The sequence below is a fragment of the Dreissena polymorpha genome, chromosome 5, assembly GCF_020536995.1.
Source record: "Dreissena polymorpha isolate Duluth1 chromosome 5, UMN_Dpol_1.0, whole genome shotgun sequence".
NCBI classification, from domain to species: Eukaryota; Metazoa; Mollusca; class Bivalvia; order Myida; family Dreissenidae; genus Dreissena; species Dreissena polymorpha.
This window is the reverse complement of record NC_068359.1, coordinates 71720128-71744572: the sequence shown is the minus strand read 5'-3', so window position 1 is coordinate 71744572 and position 24445 is coordinate 71720128. Positions and strand designations below refer to the sequence as shown.

General features: G+C 33.2%; 1 protein-coding gene across 1 annotated transcript; it reads left to right on the top strand.

Annotated features, from left to right (window-relative positions):
* Positions 1 to 8722: 8722 nt before the first annotated feature.
* LOC127831333 (uncharacterized) lies at positions 8723 to 21279 on the top strand. Its single transcript, XM_052356301.1, has 11 exons — positions 8723 to 8896; positions 13063 to 13284; positions 13569 to 13818; positions 14444 to 14566; positions 14715 to 14878; positions 15627 to 15946; positions 16193 to 16293; positions 17314 to 17475; positions 19224 to 19322; positions 20659 to 20750; positions 21103 to 21279. Exons 1-11 carry the CDS (start codon positions 8723 to 8725, stop codon positions 21277 to 21279), a joined length of 1884 nt encoding a protein of 627 aa, XP_052212261.1.
* The last annotated feature ends 3166 nt before the right edge of the window (positions 21280 to 24445 follow it).

The window sequence follows — 24445 nt, the reverse complement described above, 5'->3', positions numbered from 1 at the left end:
ACACACACACTCACACACACACACACACACACGCACACAAACGCACACACACTGGCACACACGCACACTGATTTTTTACCCCATTAAAAGAATATTATTAGTTTAAACAAAGATCTAGTCTGTATATTTTATTATTTAAACATGATGATATTAACCTGCTCTGCGATAATTAATATTTTTGGTTGCTCATTATGTTTATGCATGCTTGTATTATAATGATTTTGAAAACACGATGAGCTTTAATGCATAAATATTCGTTCTTTATGTTGTGTTGTTCTGATAAAGCTAAATAATTATCTTCAGAATAGTTCAAAAATAGTTCAATAATAGTTCAATGGAACTTTCATTAAACGAATGTGCTGAAACACAATAATTGTAAATGAACACTCTTATTGGTAATCAAACTTAATTATAGTGTCGTTAAACAAATTTAATACATGCCACATTCACCTTTTTGTATCTAGCCTTTAAAAGAGACAAGACAGAAATGTTTAACCTCAATATTTTCCAACAGCACAATTATTTTTGCCGTATGATAAAATGGTAAAATTAAAAGATGAATGTTGTTGTTGTTTGTAGTAAATACTAACTTGTAATAATATTCTCTTTAATTTACTGATAGTCAGTTGGTTTGCAGTACGTTAGTAATGACGATGTTTTAATTAATCTATTTTCTGTTCTATGAAAGAAAGTCAATATATTAAACCAACCATTTCATCGAACCTTGAATAACTGAACCTATCGGGTAAATGCACTTATACATATGACGAATTAATATAATAACACTAATTTAACTTTTAACAAATCCAATCTTGACAACTCTATTGTGTTGTTGTTATTATTATTATCGATAATAAGCACACTCAGAGAACACCGGAATACTAATTACCGTGATATACACGTCTAATTGAACTATTTGATTATACTAATGAAAAATAATTTGAGTTTAAAAGGAACCATACTTCGCTTAAGACTAAGTCAATTAAGGTGAACAATCTCCGCTGATCTTTTACAAAAAATAGTTCAACGTACTTAGACTGAACTGTTGGTCACTGTTTAAGAACTCAACATGCCCTTGAGATGAACTATAAATGATGATAAAGTAAGCGCTATTAAAACAAACTATTCAGTTTTAAAAACGCTTTGATCAAACTATATAAATATTATTAACGGCTATGTTGCGAACAAACACATAAATAGCGATGCAGCGATAGGTCGTTATCTGGACAAATAAGGCACAATGTAATTTTCAAGAATGCAATCACAACAAAAACAACAAATAGTTGGCAAACTCAATAATGCCATTCGGTTGAGCAGTATTACAGAGCAGTTTGGTGAACGAGAAACAAACATGTGTGTATGCTTCACTGTCAACGGACAGCACACATACAGGATGAAACGAAATTCCCTTCAATATGCACCTTCTTCGAAACGTATATGCCCAGCTTGTACTGTTATTATGGCAGGATGTTGAAGTCAATCGTCCTGTCCATCCGTCCGAAATTCAGTTTGACAATGCGCGTGGGTACATCTACATCGAGTCCTCGAATATTATGGCACACTCCTCGTAATCAGTGGAATGTATGCGCCGCGCATGCATGTCGTACCTGTACTTGGTATAATAGTACACGATTGTGTTGAGGCTGAACATAGCTGTTAATTGCACTAACCCATAATTGTTCGTATCGATCCAAATTATTTTTCGAGCCCTCTTGCGGAATGCTTCATATATGATTAACAATGGTCGGGTGTATGTGTGTGCTCGGTGTGTGCAAGTTTCCGAGCGGTTCCGAACTGTTTATCATACATTTTACAAATAATAACAACTGACCACCATGATAAAACGACTTGTCGCTTGCAATACACATCTCTCTACCTGAAGGATTAAGGTCAAACATAGAACCAAGTCAAATTTGAAAATAAAACTGCTTGCCAGATAGTTACTTGATAATTCATCACGAAACTTTAAAATATTTTACACTGAATGACCGGAATGGACTGACATTAAAATACGCGTAAAACCCGTCGCCCTGTTCAAAATTAGTAAGCTTTTCAAAATTATTAAGGACATTCTTTGACATCAAAGGCAAACTTAGCCATAAAACAGCTTGTCTGGAAATTAACTTCATTCTTAATCATACAAGTGTTTCCATTGAAAGATGAAATACGTGTTTTCAAACCTGTCTTCCTACCTTAAAGGTCAATGCCACGCATAAAAGTCGTATGTTAAATTTTGCTATATAAAAGTTTGTTCACACAGTATATTTATAATTAACCATGCAATTCTAAAATAAGATATTTCAAAAGTTCAAAATGTATAGACATCGTTGTAAATGTAAAAACGCCCCCCCCCCCTTCTTCAAAGGTCCAGGTATACTTATATATAAGATAACATGTTCAAATGGACCGTGACTTTAACTTCATACTAATATACGAGTAATGTATACGATGTATAAACATCATCTTACATACCGAAAATTCAATGTTACAGTCAAAGGTCAAACTTGAGCGTAATGTACATTGTCCAAACAGAAATAACTTCATCATTCACCTATGTAACATACAAACAAATGTGTCACGCGTATATCCTGTACCCCTTGGGCAAATGTGAATGTCAAATTAACAATCAAATGACAAATATGTCAATAGTTCAGCTTTTGAAATGTATTGCATGCATTTCTGACAAAATGTTCGACAAGTTGCATTATATTTCCTTCAAATTCGTAACACTTATCTTAACAACCCATACACATTCAAAATCAACGAATATTTTGCACAATAGTTCGAAAAATAACGTTTACACATACACAGTCAACGTTGCTTAAAGGGGCCTTTTCACTTTTTGGCAAATTGACAAAATTGAACAAAGTTGTTTCAGATTCGCAAATGTTCGTTTTAGTTATGAAATTTGTGAGGAAAGAGTACAACTGAACATTTACCATGCTCAAATATATCCATTATATGCATCTTTTGACGATTTAAAAACCTGACAAATATAAAGCGTTGCAACGCGAAACGATTGAATAATTTGGAGAGTTCTGTTGTTGTCGTTTTTGCGTGTGAAACTACAAAGATTGCTTATATAAAGTATAAAAAACGTCTGTTATACATATTTGGCAGGATGACCGAGCGGTCTAATTGGTTTTTACTGCAGGACTATAGGGGTCACTGGTTCGAGCCCTGTTGAGGTTTACTTTTTCTGTTTTTTAATTTTACTCTTGAGTTGTTACTGGAGCTTCTTAGATCCATTGTTTACATGTATCAATATAAAGCATTTAATGAAAAACTTCAAAATATGCCAAAATCTGTGAAAAAGCCCCTTTCAAGCAAAAGCACAAAATGTCAATGACGAGCGTGGTCTGATTACATAAATTTGACGCAATACAAAATGCTTTTTGTTCCTTTTTTGTGGGACAATATCTTCAACATTTCTTCATGTATCAAGCGAGTGTTCGTGTGAATAGATAGTATTGCAGGAAATTAAAATTGAATATATTGTGCCACAAAAAACGAGCATTTTTTTTCCCGTTTAATCCACATCTAGCGTTGAAATTTTGGCTATTGCTATATTCATTGATTTTGAGTATTTATTTTGCCTTTAAGCGAGAAATCATACACATTTACACAATGTGTAATTCAAGTGGAAAATAACCCGAGTTTCATAAGCAGGGTGCAGAATCAACGGGGTTTTCAGGGTTTACACACGGGCTGGAAAGAGTGTAATCACATCGATAAGAACTTTATTTTTGCAAATATCTCAAGTTATTGAAATATGTTTGCAAAAATCTATAGTGCATAAAAGACAGCTTTTCTTGCAGTTTTTGCAAATATCACAAGGAATAAGAATTTGACGTTGCGTTAAACATTATCATGTACAATAAATGCAGTAAAAATGGATTTTTTAAGCAAGACCACATGTTTATTCAATAAAGTCATGCTTATGTATTTCACATTGTCATAAGCAGCATAAAAATCTGTATTTGATGCGCTAGTTCAACTTCTTAAGAAAACTTGTTTTAAAAAAAATATTTGAAATAAAGCATCACTTACCGTTTAAAGCGAGTATGGACGATTCTGTCAAATATAAATGAATTTATATAAAATGTGTAAAAAAACACACTTATTATACATATAGTTCATTATAAATTAAAACAAAAGTTCAGAAGAACATGTGTCGAAAAATGCGAAATAAGCCAGGTATGTAATTCTGAAATCGAAAATGTCTGTACAGTCGAATTCGCCAGCATGTACATAATGCATGAACGATGTGAATCTAAAGTTAGTTTAACGGATCATTTTAATTTCCTGCATCGAAATCTATTCATACTACACACGAACACTAACTTCGATCCTAATAAAAAGACGAATGCTTCGGTTATTGTAAGACAATATATACGAAATTTCTTCGTCACAATCGGCTCGTGGCGCTTATTTGTCTTTGCTGCATTTTATGACATTCATCTTCAATGTATAATTGTTCTTGCCTCTTTTGTGTTATTGTAACATATTTGTATCAAGAAATTACAAATTAAAACATATAAAAATCGTGCATACTCGCTTTAATAAATCCAATAAAGTAAAAAGGTGAAACACCCAAAAATGTCACGTGATTCTGCACCCTGATAAGAGGCAACCGGAAAAAGTTTCCCAACCGATCACTCTATTTTAGATGTGTGTTTGATCCAACTACAGTTGTGAGGCCCGGTGAGCAGTATAATCGTAAAGCATGCTCATCAATACTATTTACCTTCAACGATTGCAACACTTCTACAACCTCCGCCGAACGACTACCTCACCCATTATCACTGGTTGAATCTAGTTCACAAGCTAACCATATGATAAATTACAAAACAAAGACCGGTACCTTACACTCTGGAACCTTCCGGGGCACAGAACGGCAAGCTTGAGCCATTTAAGTGCTGCTGGCGACGTCTCGCCTGGTCATGTTATTTACCTCCATAACAATGCCACCGAGCGCAGACCGGACTTGTAATTCTTAACAAATTATATCACTATTCTTGTTTTAGTTTATTAAATAATTCGTATAGCTCGATTTATCGAACGCATTAAGAATATTGAGACACTATTGCATAATGCTTCTGAAAAGGACGAATTATTTGTGAAGACTAAATTCCTGAATGTGGATTCAGAGTTATTGAATCACTAAATTCCTGATGTTGACTAAGAGTCTGTTACTGGATTCCTTATCTGGTCTTAGAGTTTATGACTACATGCCCGATTTGAATAATGAGTCTGTGACTGCATTCCTGATATGGATTTAAATAATATGACTGCATTCATAATGTGAATTTAAAGTCTATGGCTACATTCCTAATGTGAACAAAGGGTCCATTACTGCATTCCAAATGTGAACAAAGGGTCTATTACTGCATCCCTAATGTGAACTAAGAGTCTATAACTGCATTGCTAATGTGAACTAAAAGTCTATGACTGCATTCCTGATGTGAACTTATAGTAATGACTGCATTGCTAATGTGAACTAAGAGTATATGACTGCATTGCTAATGTGAATTAAGAGTCTATGACTGCATTCCTGATGTGAACTAATAGTAATGACTGCATTGCTAATGTGAACTACAAATCTATGACTTCATTCCTAATGTGAACAAAGAGTATATGACTGCATTCCTAATGTTAACTAAGAGTCTATGGCTGCATTCCTGATGTGAAGTTAGAGTCAATGACTGCATTCCAATTGTTAACTAAGAGTCTATGACTACATACCTAATGTAGACTAAGAGTCAATTAAGAGTCTAAGACTGCATTCCTTATTTGAACTAAGTGTCTATGACTGCATTCCAAATGTGAACTAAGAGTCTATGGCTGCTTTACTTATGTGAACTTAGAGTCTATGGCTGCATTCCTAAAGGAATCTCAGTGTCTATGGCTGCATTCCTTATGTGAACTATGAGTATATGACTGCATTCCAAATGTGAACTAAGAGTCTATGGCTGCATTCCTGATGTTGACTAAGAATCTGTGACTCCATTTATGCAGCGGGCTAAGAATAAATGATACATGGCTGCATTATTGACATGGACTTCGGTTCCAACATTCCTGATGTAGAGTATGTGACTTCATTTCGGATGTGGACAAATAGTCTGTGAATGTGAATACATTACTGACGTTGAGTAAGAGTATGTTATAATATTCAAGATATGGACTGCGGCTCTTTTCATCAATGTGAACTTACAGTCTTAAAATGCAATCTTAGTCACACGTGCACGGATCTCGCAGTCAAAGCAATGCACATAAAAAAATCATTACTGCAGTGTGTTACTTCGAATTAATTGCTATGGCCAGTTTATAATAACATTTAATAGATAAACTAGGGCTGTGGGCATTAATCACACCAATGTTATCTATTTAACATAAAACGACACAATTGACATTCACTTCTGAACGCCATGAGGAATAATTTTCAAGCATGTATTTGCCTCTATCGGACATTGCCTTAACATCCATGTGCGTATGATTAATACAGTTATACGAAAATGAATTTTCGAGGCGATAGAAAATTTATAAAATCTTATTTTTTGTGTAATACACACTTTTAAAACAGTATAAACTGACCTTTCGGTGCCTAATTTATTTATAATATAACAACTAGCTAACACAACCTACTATTATGAGATATAATCTTCTAAGAAAAATAAATGCTTGCTCGTACCTGAATTATATGACTGTGACTAAACATTTTTGATGAATTGGTTTTATGTTCCACTGAGAAAAAATGTATCAAGTTGTATAACATATACTGAAATAAGGAAAACAGATCATCAGTTTGAAGCATAATGGATACAATTACACAAATTGACGCAGATTCAGCGTGGCTACATTCCACGCACATCACACATGCGTAGTTGTAATTGTTGTCTTGCCATTTCAATATATGTAACTTTTTGTTTGAGTACATTCGAAACAATTAGACCATTTGAGCCAGGTTACCAAAGTTCACATGCAAAAACGTATCCTTAATGTAGCTATCTTTTTATTGATACAAAAAGTCACGACACATATGATCACATGCATGGTTCTCATGTATCATATAATTAACATTCTCAATTATGGAGGCGGAATTAAAGAGCCATTAGCTTTTATGGTGTTTCTTAACCTATTTCTTTGTAATAGTTCGGGCGTGTTATCAGAATAAGTGTGGGATGAACAGAAGCATTTACATCAGTAGACGTGCACAGATCGTGTAGCAATTCTATTTATGACATTTGAAATAATTTAATTAGATTATACAGACGCAATTGGACTATATGTGCTAACCCATTGCCTACTCTGTCGTTGATTAACAAGCAGGTACCTGTCGATTACACAGCAGTAAACAGTTATACAATCTTGATAGTCAGGGTTAATGACTTTCATACCACACTAAGCTTGTGAAAATATCAATTTATCAGTGAACATATCAATTTATCATGACTAAAGGCGTTGGAAATATTTTGTCACAAGCGGTGTTCGTTCACAAAGTTTGCTAATTGTTTATATTTATCATTAAGGCATGGGCTTCCAATCAGTAGTATCACAGTTTTTATGAAAAACTGATTATTATTGAACGTCTCATTTCCGGTATATACTCATAATTATTTGAAAATTAGAAACGTCGGTGTTCATGGCATTTAAACAATATTTTGCCAATCGAAATGAATTTGTATTTGTGTCATTAAGAGATATATAATTGCTAAAACTTAAGGACTGTAGTAAAACTAGAGGTGCAAGTTTATATTATAAGTCGATTACAAAGAACTAAGTTATACAGTTTAAACAGGCGCTAGATTGATATTTTATGTTAACCATGCTTCAATCAATATGTGTATCATATATATTATCACGCAAACAGTAAGGGTATACACAACTAACATGGTTCTATAATACGCCAATAACGAATGCAGTGTTTAAGTATTTTATTTATAGCTCTATGATTATCCGATCTTGAAAAAACTCTAAAAAAACACATGCAATTGTTAGTGTTCGTCTGATACCATAAATTACTTTTTTCTATAGTGTGTGATCACGTGATCACGTGGGATCTGTTTATGCTCGTGCTTTCTCATTTATATAAATATATTGGTTAGTCTACCACTTGGCATTTCTTAAAGAGTGGGCAAGACACATGTGCTTGTTTAAAGCTGAGAAGAAAAGCAAATGACGGACACATTCAGAAATAATTACTCGACTAGAAATACGCTTATGGCTATGATGAAGCGTGTAATATATTGAAATATTACCGAAACGTTTCAAATATGTAATGATATACATAGATCTGTATTTTAGTGTATTGAACTGTGTACAAAAACTTGATGCGTTCGTTTATGAACAACCCCATATTGACGAATGGACTATTTACATTGTGTTAATTACTCATACGTGAAATATTTTTGTGGCAATAGCAACACTAGTTTCATCGGAGCACACACTCAAGGTGATCAAATGTTGCATAATGGGAAAGACAATTTGAACTACAAAGCTTGTATGTGTCAATTTCACTTTGGACTAATATTGTAAAAGCAAGTTATTTCATCATAAAGTTGCCATATTTCTTTCTTTTTTCAATAAACACTATTTCGAAGTGTCATAATAATAATTTGCTTCATTGTGTGCCCGTACATTATTGGCAATTATGAGTTACAACGTTAACGCACATTGCAACAAAGTTGCCCCTGAGACCGGGTTTTCTCGGACAAGAACGCCTATGACTGATTGTCCATCCAGTGGAACTGAATCGGAAGTGGATCCGACGCCATGCGGGCGTGGAGGGTCGCTTGAAGAGCGCCGTTGTCAGCTGTTTAAATTGACCACGCTGGCCATTTTGCCCGCCATCATTCTCATTGTCCGCGATGCGGTGAAGGTGGCAAGTGACGTACAGGTAATGTTGAAACTTAAACACATTAAAAAGGTTATTTTGTTAAAATTAAAGATAATGTATTTTTTTTTCATTCGCAATCTAGTGAATTTGTTCAATAGCTAAGACGTTCACAAAACGATGTATATATGTTTGCAGGCTTAAACTACACGAGCGAACGAACTGCTTCACTCAAACAAGTACTCTATCAAAGATGGAATTCAAACAAATTATGTAACCCTAAGTGATGCGACATTCAAAATATCAAATGCATAATTTCTGATATTATTTCTGACTTGCAAGAATGGGAATAGTTGTCTTACCCACAAAGCATGTTTGAAGCGTTTTTAGTGCTTTCCATCATAGCAGTGGAATTTTGATTTTTTAACATAGTCACTCGTATGAATAAGATTTTTTTTTGATAAAATTTAAGTAACATAAACAAACATATAATACAAGCAAAATATTCAAGAAACAATATGAACGTATTTTATACGAGTCAACAAATAATCAATAATAATGTTTTCGTCATATTCATTAAGATGTTCGACTCGTTGACGCAAAATCCATAATTTATTGACATAGATCATTGGGTGTAAATGTTACTGTTCATTGTAAATCGTTTGGCCTTCATTACCTCGATTGTTATCGTGATCGTTTTCATTGATATATAACACCAAGATGTTTAAAATTCTAAAATCATTGACCCTACCAATGATATTCTCTGTATAGACTGCTTCAAATGGTATAAATCACGAAATAAAAAAATATCAGTTTATGTGGTCAAAAGACGTTGTAGATTTACATCCATTAATGTTGCATGCAAACGTATCATTGAAAAGTAAAGGTAACACTCGTTTTGTTATAACGAGTGATCTGACCTGTTTTCGTCCGGTGACCTGTTTTGCTTGTTAGGCGTACTAACATATGTTCGTGTTATATCGAATACATAGCTGCAAAGATTTAGGCTAGGAAACCAAGTACAAAAAGGCGAGTCTTTAAATGTGTTTTTGTTGCAGCGATTTATACAATATAATATACAAGTCGTTCAATGTGAATGTTGTTTTTGTCACTATGATCTTAAACTGAGTTTTAGTTTTTAATACACGTGAATTAAATGGTTTTTTTAAAGGGAACAAATTACCCTTATATATATATAAAATAAAACGCTTTATATATATATATATATATTATTGTATGTTACTTATTGACGTGAAATATGTAGATTTGATTTAATTGTAATATCGTATACTATGCTTTTAAACATGTTTTTTTTTTAAACAAAGCAAAAATTATTATAGTACTATAACGATTTAATAAAGTCGTATTAACTAGTACACACACTGTTAAAACACAGATATTTGAAAATTGTCAAACATATTATAATGACGTTTAATTTAATCGGATTTGTATTTATACAATTTTATTTTTAATTATGTTATGACGAAAACAATGTTTTATCAATGCAGCAAAATCCAAAAATTGACACGTTATATTAAAAAAATCAACATCATAAACAATCAAAAACAACGATAATTGTGAACATTTTGTTTTGAAAAATAGGTATGACATAAAAACAATGTTCCTTATAGCAAAATGTCAACGCTAGATGTGGTCTGGTAACATTGATTTAGCGCAATACAAAATGATCGTTTTTATTTGCTTTATGTCACAAAATATTCCTTGTGAATTTCCGGCTACGATATCCGAACATTTACGAGCGAACGCGTGATAGTCTTAGGGCAGCTTCGAAAGCACGACGAAGTTCTCATGAACGTTTCGATTTTTTAAAAATAATTATACTTTTCACTGTTAAAGTAACAGAAATACTCGAAATCAACGAATAGTTTTCAAATATTTCGTACAATAAAGTTAAGCCATACATTTGTTTTGAAATTTTGGCTATTGCTAAAAAGGAAAACTGAATGTTTATTGGTTAACTTTATTTGACGAAATAGTTAGCGAAATAAAAGTGCTTAAGGCTTCTTGAATGGGATTCTTGAATAATTTATATTATACGATGACAGGAGTTTAGTTTAATAAACCGAATGTAGCACAACACATATAACAGTTTGTAATATATGGCTTAAATTAAAACAGAAAATCTATGGATTGTTAATTTTCACCAAATTTAGATCCTAATCGTTTTCTGCAATGCCCAATGGCATCGGAGTATCGGTATGGTTCTAAAAGCATGCCGATACGACCCTTCGGTCTGTGACTTTGGACTAGTATTACCCAGCGCTTCAAATGAATTATCAAAAACCTGTATTACAAGCACTATATTAATCAATATAATTGAATTAATCAACGGTTTTAGGCTCTCTAATGAGCTTTCTTTATTTGTATCACAACCCTGTTAATTATTGAATGTCGCACTCAACATTTATATTGATTGAGAATGTTCATTTTACTGTATGATAATATTGTTTCATAAAAGCCTCTTTAAACTATGTATAAAGATTTTTTGAGTTGAAATGTTTATTTAGTGTTATACACAATCAAACGTGGAGCATTTATAATCTTTGGTTATGAGAAAATCGCCTGTAATCGTTCATCTCATCGGTAATGATATGTTCGCTATGATGAGAGATAATATCCGAGAGAAGTCGCGCACCGTTTGTCATCGGTGATGATGTGTAAACAATTAACACGTAGGCATCGTTTTAATGAACACAGCGTACAATTATATGTTGCTGTTATCAAAGCAAAGTAAAACAATAGCACTGTCGTTGGGTAGCATTCTTAACAAAAAGATATTCAAATAGAGCCCCATGTACCGTTTATCTACACCGATGCAAATATAATAAAGGAATCAACAAATACATTAGCCCAAGGTAAACAACGGTAGTGAAACGTTATAAATGTTTATGTTATATGAATTTGTTGCATATTTATCAAATACCCTTTACAATTTTCACGAAGCACATTCAGTGATTATTTTCTGAATAACATTATGAAAGGTTATATTGGCAGAATTTAACTTTTAGTGGTCTCATGTATGAAACAATGATCCGTCTTGCGAGAGATTTCAAGCCAACAACGTTATGATTATTTCTTAAAGAATACATGGCTAATGGGAGTGAAACACAATAAATGAATAGCAGTTTGTAGAGTTATTATTCCTTCCACATGTTTGTATAAAGTACCGCAATAGTTTTTTTCTTCTCTGGCAAGATAATTCTAAAAAACTTTCATTTCACTTATATAAAATGTTAATGTAATTTAAAAGGGGCAAGTACAATCATAGAAAATGCACCTATTTTATCCAATAAAACAAAAACACTTATCTGCCCATTAAAGAATTGAACTTTCTTAATGGTATCAAAGCATTTTTGAATATTCAAATCGGTAAAAAACGAGACTAAGCGTCTCTGGTGGTAAGCTTACATTTGTTTTTATAATAAATTAGACATGAAGTGCTTTTGTTTGAAACAAAAACAAAGAAAACAAAACACAAGTACAAGACAGTTTTTGGATACGTTATAATATTCAATACCAAAATTAAATTATAAATGAAACTTATAAACAGAGAGCATTAATTATCTTATGATAACCAATAAAGTTTTAGATTTAATACATAACACAGATCCTACCTACTTAAATTCAGTTTTAAAGAAATGCTTAAGAATTGATCCATAAACGAATGTGTAAGTAAAGTCCTATAAAAAAGCAATTATTGAGATTGGGTGTAAGTTTTATTGTTTTTAATGAAGGAGGTGAAATGAAGAGTTAAGTGTTATTATTGTTTATGATTATTAAAGATCCGCACCAATTTTTTCAAAAGAGATGCTAAGCACTGGTTTATTAAACGGAACCACAAAAACGGGTTTTTAGGGGTATCCGTTTATCCCTAAAATATCCCGATTTATTTTCATCTTTTACTACGAAAATATCACCACACAAAATCTCACATATTTTTGGCATTGTATATGTTTTTTTATATATTATATTACATATGTTATGTTGTTGTTTTGTATTAATCACGTCTGATAAAATTATAAACAAATATTACTAACCCACAATACCTTTTCCGATGTCAAAATATTTCTTATTGAGTTAAGATTTAATTGGTTAATAAAAAACGTATATGCAATCACGTCACAATGACACGCAATTTATAAAAATCAAAACCCAGATTTTTTTGCAGGGGCCGTTTTATAGACTCTTAGATAAAGAATATTTTTCAGATTGTACGAATAAACCGCGAATTGAAAGACAGTATCAGGTTCAGCGTAGAGATCAGTGACGTCGTCCACGCCATGCAGAAAGAGCGCGGGACCACTACCCTTTACGTTTCCTCTAACGGCGACACCTATGTACGCACGCTCCTGAACTTCTATCTCGACACAGACACTGCATTTGGCGGTCTGTCAAAATGGGTCAGTATCGATTCCAACGCGTTCTTTCAGGTTGTATATATATGATATTTAGTTTATGCCATATTTAATAATAATAATATCCCCATTAACAGCAGGCCCATTTGTAAGTATTAAATTGAGTTTCAATTTTGTTGGCATGTAATTATTTCCCATTGTATTATAAAGACCGTCCCACACCTCTAAACATGTGTATTAATAATCCAACCTGTATATATTTAGGAATCGCTTAAAACACGTGTATCGTTTAATTCACAATGGAGCGTATATTTACATAGATCAAATGAATATTGTATAATAAAGGAATATTCTTTTAGACAAAGGTCACTCTTCAGCGCCGTATCAGCGACTTTAGATCCGACCTCAACCCACTTAAGACAAACCAAAAACAAGTGATCGAATTCTACAGCGATGTTAACGCGGCCTTCATCGCTTTGATAGGCCGGAGTCTAAACATTCGTAAGCCGTTCAACTTTTGGATTGACTTGGTGTCATACCAGAAACTGATAATAAGCAACGAACAGGCCGGCATAGAACGGGCATTAGGAAGCACATACTTTGCACAAGGTGGTAACAACGTTTGTATTTACGCTTTAACGTCCAATATATTAACACATTTGTGATAATCTACGCCAAAGAATAGGCAGAGATTAGAAAAAAAAGTTAACAAAGCATTATTTTAGTTAATAATAAAATACCAACAGACTTAACTTCCGCATTGTGTCACCAAAGGAAAGCATTACGCCTTTATACAAGTGTTTGTTAAGTAGCAAACGCATTATATCTAGATACGAGATGATGACAAATAAGTAACCAAGTATGCCTCGATACTCGAGAATTACATCCAATTACCAAATGATATCTAGATGCTTGGACTTTTCTTATAAATAAGAGATTATGCATCCATTTATACATTTTGAAAGCAACATAAGACATACGTTTCGGTGAATAGTAAAGAAATTAGTCAACATGATATCTTGTTTCAAGGAAAGTGCGATTTTACGAACCCTTAAATATAAGCAGGAAATATAGATTTTTGAAGACAATTATAAAATCATCAATTCATCAATTTATGAACACATCAGTTTAATAATGTATATGACCGAACAATGACCTTTTGCAAAACATTGGTTTCTTGATATGTATGAACAAGTAAATATTTAAACATTCGTTTGTGAAATCTGCTTTTCAGGTCAACTTCCAAGCAATGACCTAATGTGGTACAACGAGAAGCGCGTTCTGGGAATTTACTTCCTACAGCTGAGCCGTCAGTATTCCGAGTTCACAGATTCGAACATGGAGGCTTTGTATGACGGTATGACATACGATGTTCATTGTGTATTGACTTGCACGTTATTGTGTATGCTACTTGCAATATGTGTTTATTTGACAGAGGTGAATCACACGGTAAAATAGATCTTAAACACATCTATGTATCTTCTTTGAAATACATTTCACTGCAGGAACTGAGTTGAAGACCAGAATCACCTTGATGCAGCAACAGATACTAGACAATGCAGTAATGGAGCCTTCTGTCGCGGCCGGAGCTGTCTGGTTCGACAATATGACGGAGTATATAAATATCCTGAAAAGTGTGCAAGACAGACTAGCTAACAAAATCATACAGGTATGTACACTTCAAATCATTATAAAGGTTCAAGCTAAACAGAAAACTGTATGTTAAAAGTTTCATGTTTGGATTTGACTTCTGTTTGAAAGCACTGGTAAGAATATTAAAATTTTATCAAATGTTTCTGTCATGGCGAAGTATTCCAATAAACACCAAGTGCGGCTTCCGCTTTACCAGATAGAGCGAAACCATTTTAACATATGCGATCCGTAATATTTAGAAAAAAATCAATTGTCAAAACAAATGCACTAGACACTTTACAACTTACTTAACTGTTTTGGTTGAACGATTTGTAATGTATTGAATTAATTGAATACGAGTTATGTTATGTAGCCTTAGATAGACATGGGCAAACAAGCTATGAAATTAATTCTCAGAATAGCACTATATGGTCTACATACTGCGTAACACAAATCTTTTAATACGGTGATGTTGTGTTTATATTGACTAATTGTTTTCTTATACAAATAGAAACGCGCTTTTATAGATAATACCATTGTCATGTTGAATACATACGTATGTATGATCCTTGACGACTGATTAAGGTGTTTGTGCCGAGCAAAGCAACTTGTAAATCAACCTAGTAGTGTTCACCACTCACATGGTTTTATATTTAGTACATTCATGTGTAAATTTCCCCTGTCTTAGTTTCAAACGTCAAAAAATAAATAAAAACAAAACACAAACATCAAAAGACATATAATCACAAACATCAAATGACGTCAAACATGCGTATTTACTGTAGGCAGCTGAAGATGAAAACTCTTCTGTACACGAAGCGTTAACGATTAGCGTGTTGGAGTTCGTCATCGCTATAGTGTTAACGCCTATCATCTACATCCTGGTCCGAAATATAGTCCACAAGATACAGAACTTTTCGCAAGAATTAAAGGAAAAAACATGCGAGCTAGAGGCGGAGAGACTGCGAACTGAGGGACTTATGTACCAGCTCTTGCCAAGTACAGTTGCTAAGCGACTCATGAAAGACGGGAGCGCCTTACCTGAGTCATATAATTCCGCGACCATTATGTTTTCAGACGTTGTTGGATTTACTGCCCTTTCAAGGTGCGATTGTTACAAACATAATCTAAGAACATATTTAATTACTTGGCAGATATGATCGTTTACAAAATAAGCATTCATGAACTAAAATACTTAAAATATTTGGATATCTAGTAATTCAGGTAATCATGTTTTGTTCGTGACACTGTAAGTAATGAATCCATCAGTCTTTTTGGATAATACGTAATGCGAATGTATTGTTCTCCTTTATGATAATCAATGCCAATATATGATGTCATGTTTGCACAGTATAATAACGCCGATGCAAATGGTGAACTTATTGAATATACTCTACATGACGATTGATGCGCGGCTGGAAGAATTCGACGTTTACAAAGCTGAAACAATAGGTATGTAACATTAAGTGCAAGACCTGATAAAATCCGATTATCACTTAAATCAGCCGTTTACTATACATGTTCATTTGATGACGGCCTACACTCGTTCACGGCCTGGTAACCGTCTAGATCAACATTATTATGAAGGGAAAGAAAAGTAAGATAGTGTGTCTTTATTATTTATTGCGGTATGAACTATATGTAATAAGTAACGATAATAAAAAGAAGTATATAAATATTACACACATTACACCACAAACATTTACCTCAAAACGTCTGGTTCTGATATGGGTACATTTCCCTTTCATTGGCCTGTGACAACACACCACAAACTATTCTTTAACAAGTAATGGTTGTTCATGACTTGATGACATCGTGTAAAACAATAAAGTGTACAGTACGGATGAATATTGTTCTGTTCACATAAAGGGTTATATTTACAGTGGCCAGTTAAATGTTTATGTAGTGACAAGATGTTTGATTAATAATATCGTGTTAAATAAAAACACGTCGAATGATGAGTTGTATTTATTTAAGTGATAATACGTATCAAATACTTGCACTGAAACGATGAGATACGTGCATATTGTTTATGGAATACAAGTCAATTTTTTATCTGAAATGATAATCGAATGTTTGTCGATGTACGAAGACCAAAACAATCCTTGCACCTGTCCATTTAAAATTCACAAAACAGCCCAAAGGCTCAGCTCAACATAGTAAAATATAGTTCTTATTTAAACTGCAACCAATTTGGGACATTATGTTGTGGAAGTAATGATTTTCGCATAGCTGTGTATGATCGGCAAATAAACATTTCTTTGCAATTTTTCTGAGAATTTTAAATCATTCGGACAAAATAGTATGTCTTAATTTCATATGCCTGACTTATTCTTTATTTTGATATTGTGTAATAATATTAAATTATCACAGGTAGTTTTTGTTCATTTTCTGTTTAAATACAAGGCATACCTTTGATTTGAGCTCGTGTGATTCGTCCTGAATCTTACCAATATGTCATTTCCCTTTCAGGAGACGGTTACATGATAGCTTCTGGATTACCCAACCGAAACGGCGAGAAACACGTGACAGAGATTGCAAAATTGGCGATTGATTTACTCGCAACTATAGAGACAATGCGTATTCCGCATATACATAATGAGAAAGTTAGTTTGCGACTGGGTTTCAACACTGGTGCGTAAATACTGATCACACATAAAGCTATACATAAAAAAGTGTAAATAACATATCATAAACATTTATTACAAATCACAAAATAGTGAAACACAAATCAAATAATAAATAACGCTGTGAGTTAGAACACGTATACTCATATGCATACACGTAATACACATAAATATATCATTATATTATATAGTTACTTATTGACAAAATATACATAGTGTACGATTCCCTTGTGTCGAGCGCGTCCTTGTATCGAGCAATTGTTCATATTAAGAACGATGCTCTCGAAATGACGTCACACGGATGCGTTCCTCATATTTTTGTTTACTAACATCATTCCGCTTTAAAATCAAAACAAACACTACCAAAATAAGGAAAAAACCGGTATAATTGCATTTTAAAATTATACTTTAACACAATAATCAAATTTAACCCATCTTTCATTTCTTTTATTGGTCCTCGACATTAAATGTCAAAATAAATTGAAGCACGCAACTGCACTAGTGTTTACAGTTTCATTTATTTGATTTATTTTCAAAACATTAGTTTCAGTTTCATGCCATTTACAGAAAATGCGGCATGACAAATTCTAGCGTAAGAATATGTCGCGAACATCGTGTCAGGCGATATAAACGTGTTCAGTGGAAATAATCCTTCCCGCTTTGACGTGTTTGCCATCATTTTTAAATAGTAAAATGCCAACATTTATTGTAACACATGACCAACGTTTGTGTTTATGAAACTCTTGAGCACGCGTTTGTTTCCATTTTGCTAAAAAAGAGAATGGCTGAATTGAATTGGAACTTGTTAAATTGTAAATATAATTTATGACAAAGTGACATTTCTGTTTAAGTGTCTAAACAATATGGTCAGTATATCAAATGTTAAAGTTTAAAATTCCTTATTTCTTTTAAAATAGAGCATTCACTTTTGGCGGTGTTACATCATGGTACGAGGACGCTTCGCTAGTAATGCATGTTATTGCAGCTGTGAGTGGGTATATCGGCTTTGTTTGGTATAACACGCTGTAAATAAACATATTGGACATGTAACGAGAATGAAATAACTTTTTGAAGGTTGATCATTTATTGTTGAATTGTTTGTATTAATAAAGAAGTGTTGTTACTCATTGTTTTAACCGATCGAAATCCGGTCACAGAAGGATATACTATACATTAATTTTAGTTGTTTAATGCAATTAATGAGGTGAGTAACCAAACATTTTAATTTATCGATTAATGGATCGCTACAATAACCTCACCCAATTGAAATATCATACACTTGCTTGATTAATAACACACCCAAACAGGCTCTTAATCACTTACAAGCACAATCATCAAATCACACTCGCATAATCACACGATCACACACAAGGCTTAAATGTTTACACGAATTCTCACTTATTAGCACGCTACCTTTATCACTCACACAAGCAATCATTCACCGAGAAACATATCTATTCACCAACCATCTTATTTGTCGAATGCATTTTCGCGTGGCCTTCTTATAAGATCTCCAGCATATAACCTCTTAAGCTCCAACATGCCGATAGAAAACTTTATTTATTTATCAGTAAATAGTTAAAAACTTAACCATAGGACTGTGTTTCATAATCTGATGATAAATTATCCTGAAGTTATTATACAAACATCCTAGAATAAACAAGAACTATGAGCGATATCTAATTTTGAAGCTTGAAACGTACTGATAATCACTGAATTGAACTTTGCTCACATCATTGTCCACCTTACGTGCAGGGCCGGTGGAAGCCGGCGTGGTTGGTTCGAAGATGCCGCGGTATTGCATCTTCGGTGACACGGTAAACACTGCCTCGAGAATGGCGTCCACGGGACTACGTAAGTACTTTAACCGCCTGTTTTTAGCAAAAAAACGTAATGCCCCTTCCTATTCCATAAAACATTAAAATCACACAACTCATGATGAACAGTTGAATACAGATGCCTTTCAAATTAGCGTTTGTCTGGACTCTAAGGTCCCCATTCATTTTATTATTTTAAAGTAATGTCAACAATTTATGTCAGAAGTTCACTCAAATAACAGTCATTCTTTATGTAAAAGGTAAACCATTCATAAGTGTCAACTTATTTTGTCGGAGTAGTATTCACCTTCAGTTAAATCTCAAAAGTATTACATGGCAATCAACATTATCTTGATTTCATGATCGTAATTTCAAATTTTCGCATGTAAGAGTCTGAAGTTATTGCATATTGTCTTAGAAGTAAAATGATGGCGTTATTGCACATTGCCTCAAAACGGATATAGACGGCGATATTATCTTATATTGACTCACACTTAAAAGCAGTGCTCAATTTCAAAGTGTATGACGCGAATGACACTTTTGTCATATCGTGTTAAACTTAACATGAAGCATTCATTTCATACTGCATGACACGCCAGAGGGGGGGGGGGGTATATTCATATTGTCACACTTGTTAGAAGAGGGACGTTGAAGGGGTGCGTAATGTACTACTTAATGACACGTAAGAGGGGCGTTATTTCATGTAGTCTTTCAAATACTTTCATATTGTCTCACACGAAAAAGGAGCACGTAATTTTATATTTTCTCACACGAAACAGAAGGTTGTTGTTTCATATTGCTTCACTTCAAAGAGGAGGCGTAACTTCATAGTTTCGTACACATAAATGGATAGGGTAGTTTCATGTTTTCTTACAAGTTAGATGAAGTTTATTTTCATATCGTCCCACAATTAAGTGAGTGAACGTATTATAATGTGTGCTAAGAAATAAAATGAGAGCGTTTCTTTCTCAAAGGTAAGAGAAGGGTGTGAAGTTTATGTTGTCGCACTCGTTAGAAGAGGGAGATTTTTTCATATAAGAGGGTGACGTAAACTGATATTGTTGTCTCACAAGTAAATATAGGGCGTATACGCATATTGTCTTACAAGTAAAAGAAGTGCGGAATTTCCCATCATTTATCACTAAAGGGAAAGGTGTTATTTTATCACCTACTAGTTTTAACTTCAATAGCTGGTAGTTCCCTATTATTTCCGTTTTCGTAACTGTTATTGACATCAAAGATTGATAAGATAATAGTTTATGTGTCAAATATCACTAAAATATTTTTATTCATAAAATTCCAATTGTTGAAAAAGTTAATTGTTATACAATATACGTGTGTATTGATGAACGCAGCATTTAATGTGTATGTAGCTTCGCGTATACAGATGACAGAGTCTTCTGCTGCTAAGCTCATGCAAATCGGAGGGTTCATCATAACAGAAAGAGACGCCGAGAAAGTCATGGTACAAAGTGTCTTTTCCCTGACGCAAGGCGATACTAGCATTAAAAAATCAGTTAACATAGCGGCATTGTTATAATCAGAGGAAGTGCATATTTTTATTTTAGATATTGAATTTTGAGAAATTTCGGAAACAGTTAAACATTTTTTACTAGTAATAATACCGGTATGTATATTTTACTTAATACTTTAAAGAAAAAAAAAGTTTGAAATATTATTTCATCCAAACAAGAATTTCAGACAACACGGTTTAATACTAGATTGCATTACTGTCGCAGTAATAGAACATGATGAAGCGACGTATTTGTTCCAATGCCTAACTGTGAACAAGTATATTTATTGTTAATAATTTGCAGGGAAAAGGCATCATCAGGACATTCTGGCTGAATGGCGTCTCTGCTAAACCAGGCGCCAACGGAGCCGCCTATGCGCGCCCAAGCGTAGAAGAAAACCCGCTGGTTTCTTCGAATGTTACTCTGATTTCAGTGAAAGAACTGCCAATCTTCATAGAAGGGATATTACTTAAGTACTGAAGTAGCTATGGACAAGCATTTTTACAGACAAACACGAGCGCAATCAAAATAGATTTCGGAGGATGAATGAATGCGAAACTTAAAACCTGATTTCTAGCTTTAGTTCCAAAGAGTGTGGGCATCTTAAGTACGTGTCATCAATATTTTATTTTAACAAGCAAACTGATGTATGTGTCAAACGTTCCTAAACGCAGGCGCATCAAACTTAACAATGCTTAAAACGTTATATCGCAGGCTAAAGGAATATGTTAAACAGTAACAAACTTGCTCGGAAACTGTGGTCGTAAATACTTAAGACAACGTATTCTAGAATATATATTCGTAACTTGTAAACCAGTCTGTTTTTTATGTTGGTATCAATCTTACCGCAACCCGCTATGAGTACATCGTCAGTAATCAGAAGTTATTCTATAATTTCGTTTTCGTACCTAGAATGCCATATTTTGGGTATTTTTTGATCAGCATTGGTTTAAGAATACACGTGTATTTGCGTTGAGTATTCACTCATCCCCTTATATATTGGTGCACTATGATATTTTATGTTTGATTTGTTTCTGTTTCATTGACCTGTAGAAGTTTTATTTTCCTTAACAATATAAATCTAATTCCATGCTTATAAATAATAGTTCAAATATATGCGTATATAATTTTACTCTGCTTATCATTTAAATGTTAACTGTGTCGATCGATAGGGAAGTGAAAGATATTGTACTATGTATACATATAACTTCTTGTAAATAATTGTGAACTTTGTGTCTTATTATTGTTTCAGCTCTTCACGTGTTTGGAGGAAATAAAGTTATTAAAATATATATATATATACATATATATTTATCAATGATTTTGGTTTCAGTGTAGTGTTCTCTATTTAGAAAGAGTTGTAAAAGATTTATTATTTCCAGACGAGGAATAGTTTGTCATCTTGTTTTATTAAAATGTTCATTTCAAGTTTCTCACTGTGTGAAATTTTTAGCTTCATTTTTTTCCCAAACCATAAGGATAGTTTATCAACCTCTTTAATCTCCAATTAAACGATGAGCGGTTGATATTTGGATTTGTATTATTTTACTGATAATGTATAAAGTTTTCGATGAATATATACCATATGTACATAACTTATGTTTAAAGTCTTCGATATTTTCATAACAATTAAGTAAAAATGTTCATTATTGCTAAACATGAAGCACAGCATTTTAATTTATTATTAAACAGCGACGGAACATTTCGTTTAACACATCAATGAAAGTAATTTTTAAAAGGAAAATAATGCATCGATAACCTAACCATACCCATCGATAGCTGCGACAGCGCAATAAGAGTGTGTATAACAATATGACGTGTAACACTAGACATATTCATTTTGTTTAGTTTGTGTATTGTGGTACTTTTGTGATTGTTAAGCAGGTGTTTTAAGTTTGTAAATAAAGAACCGTTGGAACATCTAAAGTTGACGTATTCAATATATTTATTGCATATAATACACTTTAAATATAAGTTTACTGAAATGTATATCACCACCAATTGGTATGAAACGCAATCTTGTATTGAATCAGCATTAACAAGCGGCATCGACTGTTCGTAGCAAAATATACGTGAAACTTTGACTCGCATAGAAACCTCGCGTCTGAAATCACGGTTTATTTTATACAAAGGAGCATGATACTATTGTATGTAATATTGAACCAATGTCGTTGGTTCATTACGCGACCATACAACATAGCATGCAACTACTGTGTCTGATATTTAAACAATGAGCCCATACAACAGAGCATATTACCTTATTCGTGTTCTCAAATTAATTCATTGAAATAATAATTCACGGATGAATTTGTAAATTCAGTGTTTTCAGAATAATAAAAAAACATTCATTGGTTTCTATTTTACTGACAAAATAAGTATTAACTGTTTTTCTAAGTAGACTTGTGTCGGTATGACACAAATATACTCATATTAAACCTGTGTACATATACTCTCAAAGTCTTAACGAGACCTCGCGTACAAACTAACTAAACATGACAGTTTTCATGTAAGTCTTTTAAGGGTAATAGATTTCTTAGCATTTTCTGCCACTGTTCTGTCGAATAAAGGGAGAATATCTAATCCGTTCTTGCATCATGTTGCTGAGGAAATTGCTACCCTTGAGCTCCTAATTTTTCTTGATGTGAAAAAGTACTTAGCTGCGCTTTCATACATGTTGTTAATATATGAACACAATCATCAGTGTCAATAATTAACTCCGTCTGTATTAAAATATCCCAGTTTTGTCTGGTTAAAAGTAGCCCAAATAAGTTTGGATATCCTGTACGATTTTAACATTTGTGCAATTTATCTATGCGATTAAGAGTCTTTAGTTCATAACGAATAATATGTAGATTAGTTTGAAATGTTAGAATCTGATATAACATATTGCTAGATGATTTCATGGCACTTATACTGTATACGACAATGATGATTTTTATCTTTATAACGCCTCTGTAAGGGCATTAGAAGATTCACTTAATAGACATGCGAATAATTAACTAAATTTATGTAAATCGACATGTCGTAGTATTGGTCATGGTAGAGTAAATCATAGCTGTACACAAACTTTTTTTTGTAATAACGGTACTTTGTATGTAACTGATAATGTATTGTCAATAGAACGCAACCTGTTTAAGTATGTCATATGATAATATGTGATTTAATCAAATAATTGAGTTATCACTACTCCTAACTATGCCTCGCCTGATTATCAGTCTTAAATCAGTGTTAACTGTTTCAACAAATATTTTGCAAATAATATCTATTAATACAATAACTCATAAAATATACTTCAAACTCAAGTCCGACTCTGGTTACTTGTTTAACCAAACTATCCCCAGCGTATATTTCGACTAGAATTGTGAATAGTTTAGTTTAGTGATTAATCAGATAAACCGACACTTTTAATATTCCAAAAATAGAATGAAGGTAACCCCTGTAACAGATTGTAGATACACGATAACAAAACGGATAAACACATGCAAAATACATTACTCCAGTAAATAGTCAATTAATGACATCATTAATAGATTTACTGATACAATTCACAGCGCTGCGGATCCATTAGTTTCTAAAACATGTACTTTACAAACTAAACTTGTTCAATGTTAAGTGATGTATAAGAAATGCAGAATAGTTTGATAAA